We start from the raw sequence: 6116 nt of genomic DNA, 5'->3' as shown, positions 1-6116 counted from the left end.
TTGAATCGCATTCGGTTTCGCATCAAATAACTTCATATATTTGTTATCAAACACCGCATTGTGTGCAGGATGTTTTGGCATTGAGTTAATCTTTGTAGCATACTGCAGAGAAAGCTTTGCACGTCTAGCACCCAAACTAGGTTCGTATGCATCGACGTACAAGCTCTCCACAGGAGATGTTTTGAAAGCACCAAGACAAAGCCGAAGTCCCTGCTTGTGTATAGGATCTAGCATTTGGAAGTAAGACTTACGTGCTGACCCATACACAATGCACCCATAATCAAGTTTAGACTGAACTAAAGATCTATAAAGTCGGAGCATAACCTTTCGATCTGCTCCCCATTCAGTCTTGCGAATAACCTTTAAGATAATGAGAGCCTTTATGCCCTTCTTTTTCACATACTGTAAATGAGGTACAAAAGATAGCCTCCTGTCAAAAATAACCCCCAGAAATTTGGTCTCCTCCACAACTGGAACCGGAGTTTTGTCTAGAAACAGCCGAGGGTCTAAATGGTGACCTCTTTTCTGGAAGATATGCATACAGACGGTTTTTGACTTTGAGAATCGAAATCCATTGTCAGTTGCCCATTGTTGAAGTTTATTCAAACAAAGCTGCAACTGACGTTCAATGATACTCATACTGGACGACCTGTAGCAAACCTGAAAATCGTCGACATATAACGAGCTATCAACGCCAGGTTTTAAACACTGGGTGATGCTGTTAATTTTCACGGAAAATAAAGTTACTGACAGGATGCTACCTTGTGGCACACCCATCTCTTGGGAGTGGGATTCGGATAACGTAGATCCCACTCGTACCTTGAAAGACCTATTCTGTAAGGAATTGGAGATAAAGTCAAGCATACGGCCTCTTAGGCCCATGCCTTGGAGGTCTTTCAAAATCCCATACTTCCACGTGGTATCATAAGCTTTCTCGAGGTAAAAAAAGACCGATACCAAATGCTGGTTATGGATAAAAGCATCCCTACAAAACGTTTCAAATCTAACAAGATGATCGACCATGCTACGTCTAGGCCTGAACCCACATTGCACGTTAGTAAGCAATTTGTGGGACTCCAGATACCAGACAAGTCTACGATTGATCATTCTGTGATTTTTTCCCCCATTGTCCAGCTAACTGGACAGTATATAGTTTAATGGTACCCTGAACAAGGTTAATTGTACAAGCAAGTGTTCCCAGAAAAACCGTGTCTACATCGTAGTCATCTTAGATGAAGGAGACATGCTATTTGATTAATCTCTCATTCTCAATCACTCACTTGGGGCGGGACGTAGTCCAGTGGTAAAGCGTACGCCTGATCCAGCACGCCAGGTCTAGGATCGATCCCCGTCGGTGGGCTATTTCTCGTTCTAGCCAGTGTACCATGACTGGTATACAAAAGGTCCTGGAATGTGCTATCCAGTCTGTGGAATGGTGCATATAAAAGATCCCTTGCTACTAATGGGAAAATGCAACGGGTTTCCTCTCTGTGACAATTTGACGGAAGTGTTTCTCATTAAAGTCAAAGGTGTTGTTGTCCAATACAAAGTGGAGAGCTTCAAGTATAAAATTCACAGAAAATTGTCCTTCTATTAGGTCAAGAAACAATCTGCTGATATATTATCCCACTGTTCATTGATATTACTGAATAATGTCTCTTCCAAATAATGAGAAACACTTCCACCAAATTAAAGGGTGTGCAATGGGATCAAAGGTTAGTCCTACCTATGCAACTCTCGTGATTGCTTATTTGGAAGAGACATTATTCAGTAACATCAATGAAGAGGGATAATATATCAGTAGATTATGTTAAATTAAACTGGAAAAGGTATCTAGACGATTGTTTCTTGATATGGATAAAGGATGATGACTCAATTAAGCAATTTCACAGTATTCTAAATAATTTGCACCCATCCATACAATTTACTATGGAGACGAATCGTAATAGAATACCATTCCTGGATATTGAAATCATAAAAGAAGGCGTTAATTTAATTACGAATGTGTATAATAACCAACTGATACAAATCAGTATCTCCAGTTTCATTCTTGTCATCCTAGACATACCAAACAAAACATACCCTATAGCATGGCAAGGCGTATTTGTACTATAGTTACAGACAGGGATAGGAGGGAGAACAGACTTTTAGATTTACAGATGTTTTTACGAAAACAGGGATATCCTATGGGTCTAATTACCAACTGTGTTGAAAAAGTTAAATGCATTCCAATAGAAGAGTTGAGAAAAACTTCAAATAAGTCTTGCAATCAGAATGAGAGTATTACTCTGGTCACTACATATAATCAGAACAATACTAAAATAATGCCTATTGTCCAGAACCATCTACCTATATTACTGAAAAGTTCTCAAATAAAAGCTTGCTTATGTAAAAGAAATATTATTAACAGCACTCAACAGCCTAAGAATCTTAAACAAATACTATGTCCTTCTATATTTACATCTAACTCGTGCAAGTCTGTTAGTAAATGTGGAGATAAAAGATGCGGCACATGTGACATATTAGTTGAAGGTAATACTGGGTCGCCTTGCATAAACAGCATATTAGGGACTCTTTAACCAGTATTTTGTGGATAAGTCATCACATCAAAAGCTGTGGGAACGGCAAATTTACTATATTCCCATTTTATAAAGTTATGATGGATGACAAACATTTTCGACAGGAAAAGGAAGCCCATTATATTCGCATTTTCAAACAAAAACTTAACATACGCAAACCCATACTGTGGTCACTACACTCCAAAGTTATATACCGTCGCTATAATTATAATTATTAGAAAGAAGGAAATGTTTTATTTAACGACGCATTCAACACATTTTATTTACGGTTATATGGCGTCAGACATATGGTTAAGGACCACACAGATTTTGAGAGGAAACCCGCTGTCGCCACTACATGGGCTACTCTTTCCGATTAGCAGCAAGGGATCTTTTATTTGCGCTTCCCACAGGCAGGATAGCACAAACCATGGCCTTTGTTGAACCAGTTATGGATCACTGGTTGGTGCAAGTGGTTTACACCTACCCATTGAGCCTTGCGGAACACTCACTCAGGGTTTGGAGTCTGTATCTGGATTAAAAATCCCATGCCTCGACTGGGATCCGAACCCAGTACCTACCAGCCTGTAGACCGATGGCCTAACCACTACGCCACCGAGGCCGGCCTATAAGGCTTAACAAAACAAATTGTGTGTTTCCGGTTTCCCGACCGACCCTAATTTTACGCTGCGACCCTAAAAAATTTGACTACCAAAAAAAAAAACCCCACCCCAACATCTACCGTGATTTTTGCAGATAGGATATATGTGTGTATATATATATATATTATGAATAAAATACAGGTGTGTGTGCGTGTTCGTGTGTGTAGGAGAACTCTGTCAAATTGAATATAATGTATTTGCATTGTATAATTTAACAGGTGGCTAGACGTTTTAATTGCAATAATGTTATCATCCTGTTACATTTCTGTATGTTTTTGTTTTCCCTGGCAACATTTACCCTTGACATTTACCAATGCGAAGACACAAACATTACAATACATACATTATTTATTTTTATTATATTGAATTGTATTGTGTTATGCTATATTGTGTGTTCTGTTGTGTCGTGGTTATACGTGCGTTATAATTATCATGGCTTTTGTATTCAAAGAATAAATATTTCGACGAAATAAAATATTGTTTTGTATTCCTAGAAACACTGTTTCTAATGTCTGGTTGCAAAGAAAACAAATTAACTGCAAACCAACATATTTCCCTTCCAACCTTCCAATAACAAAAACAAAAAGCAAATTATAACAAATTAGAAAAAGGAACAAGAAATACAGATTGGAACCGTCATACAGATTCAGCTTTCAAAAGGGAATGGGATCAGACAGAACAAACTACATTTACGTTTTGTGTATTGCCTGAGCGCCCTCTTAACTTCTGAATTCAGGTTAACACACACACACACACACACACACACACACACACACACACACACACACATCACGACCGCTATATCAAAGGCCATGGTATGTACTATTCTGTCTGTGGGATGGTGCATGTAAAAATGACCAAATGTTTGACATCAAATAGCCGATGATTAATAAATCAATGCCCTCTAGTGGTGTCGTTAAACAAAACAAAGTTTACCTTTAACTTACATACATACATACATACATACATACATAGATATATATGTACTGTTATTAATATATTTTTTTCTGCTTCAACACACTAGTCGGCATTTGGGACATTTTGGGCCTACCTGGTACATAATTTCTTAAAATTGGGACATCTTAGGTCGGTGCTCGGCCCAAGATGTCACAACTGGGACATCTTGGGTCGAACACCAGGGCCGAACACCGGCTCAAAATGTCGCAGTTGGGACATCTTCGGCGGGTGTCCGCTTGGGCAGTTGGAACATCTTCGGACGGTGTCCGGTGGGCAGTTGAGACATTTTCGGCCGGTGTCCGCTTGGGCAGTTGGGACATTTTGGGCTTCAACATCCCTTACTAAAATGGGAGCCCGTACACCAATAAGAAGGTTTAATACATTAATATTAAACAGATTTATTGTAGTATTTTCCAACTGTGGTGTGAGACCTTCACTGGCTTAATAGGGTTACTAAATTAGAGTTATTCCTCCTGATACAAATTTGGGCGCAAACGGCCACTCTCAAAACTGGAAACAAATTTAAATTGATTTCAATTACAATGTCGCCAACCAAGAGGTTGAGAGGGACGGCGTCTCGCCCTCAGGTTCCGAAGCGAGGATTGGGAAGGAGGACAGCGACTTCGACTCGAAGTTCGCGTTCGAGAAGTGCGCGTGCGAGTGGCATGGCCGTTAGTGCAGCGAGTAAAGATACACAGTCACAGACGGTGTCTGTTCCTCAGGTGAACGGACCAACAGATGTGAATAGGGAAGCAACAGGTAACATTTGGAATTACGCTTTGGCGCTTCCTGATAGTGTTTCTGTCAACAATTCCGATAATCTTACGCCGGTTAACCGGGATGCGGGGACGGACCCAAATGCTATACCGGGGGGTGGTCCAGTGGGCTTCATGCAGTTAGGCGCAGAATCGGTGGGCAACCCCGAGATCTTGTTTTTAGCCGAAGATGACATAGCGGCCCATGTGCCGGGTCAATTAAAACAGAAGATTTGGGGCTTTTGTTGAAAGGAACCATTGAATTGCAAGATTTTTATGGGGGAGGGTCCTTAGTTCTCAATGAAAATGGGGTCCTTGAAACACGACCACGTGTTTTCAAGGACAAAATATCCACTGTTGACAAATGGACTGATGCATTCATAATTTTTATGCACATCTATATACAAAAATTTCCTGCCAAGGCGACTGAATTGACCCAATATATGTCCGTCATCAGAGATGCGTCAGCCAGAAGTCCGGGATATGGATGGAGGGAATATGATTAACAGTTTAGATTGCGCCAAGCCATTGCCCAGCAATCTTGGTCAAAACTAAACCCCGGTCTTTGGCTGCGATTGCTGTCTGTACCTAGAGCTGGTGCAGCTAACCCCTCGGGTAGTAGTGGTACCGGCAGAGCACAAGAGGCAAAGGGAGTATGTTATGGTTTTAATAAGAGTGCTTGTAAATTTAAAATGTGTAGGTATCAACACATATGCTCAGTTTGCCGTGGCAATCACTCCAAACTAAACTGTTTGAAGGGGCAAGGTGATTCCTTTCGTAACCAGGGTGATAAAACCAGCGATGCCCAAAGTGCTTGGGGAAAAAGAAAAATTTAGTTTGGGATTTACCTCAGTAAACACCACAGTGCTTGATGCTGAGTTGAAAGGATATCCTGATGAGGCTATTGCGAATGAATTACTAGACGGTTTCATGTATGGTTTTCATTTGCAATACACAGGCCCCCGAATCCCCGTAGATGCTCCAAATTTAAAATCATTGAATGGCAATATTGCATTAGCTAGAAAAAAGGTTAAAACAGAGATTGAGATAGGTAGAGTGGCTGGCCCCTTTAAACCAAGACCTATTGCTACATTACGTATATCTCCTTTAGGTTTGGTTCCTAAGAAAACCCCAGGTCAATTTAGAATGATACATCATTTATCATATCCAGAAAATCATTCCGT

At 40.4% G+C, this 6116-nt stretch overlaps 1 protein-coding gene across 1 annotated transcript in view; it reads right to left on the bottom strand.

Moving 5' to 3' along the window:
* The window catches only part of LOC121389301 (C-type lectin-like), a 10959-nt gene extending 6462 nt beyond the window's left edge, over positions 1–4497 (bottom strand). Inside the window, exon 1 of the mRNA XM_041520897.1 lies at positions 4332–4497. Coding sequence (XP_041376831.1) covers positions 4332–4497 — 166 coding nt within the window. The remainder of the gene's footprint in view (positions 1–4331) is intronic.
* Between the last annotated feature and the right edge of the window lie 1619 nt (positions 4498–6116).

Source organism: Gigantopelta aegis, chromosome 14 (genome assembly GCF_016097555.1).
Source record: "Gigantopelta aegis isolate Gae_Host chromosome 14, Gae_host_genome, whole genome shotgun sequence".
Lineage (NCBI taxonomy): Eukaryota > Metazoa > Mollusca > Gastropoda > Neomphalida > Peltospiridae > Gigantopelta > Gigantopelta aegis.
The sequence above is the reverse complement of the archived record's forward strand: the minus strand, read 5'-3'. Positions and strand labels throughout refer to the sequence as shown.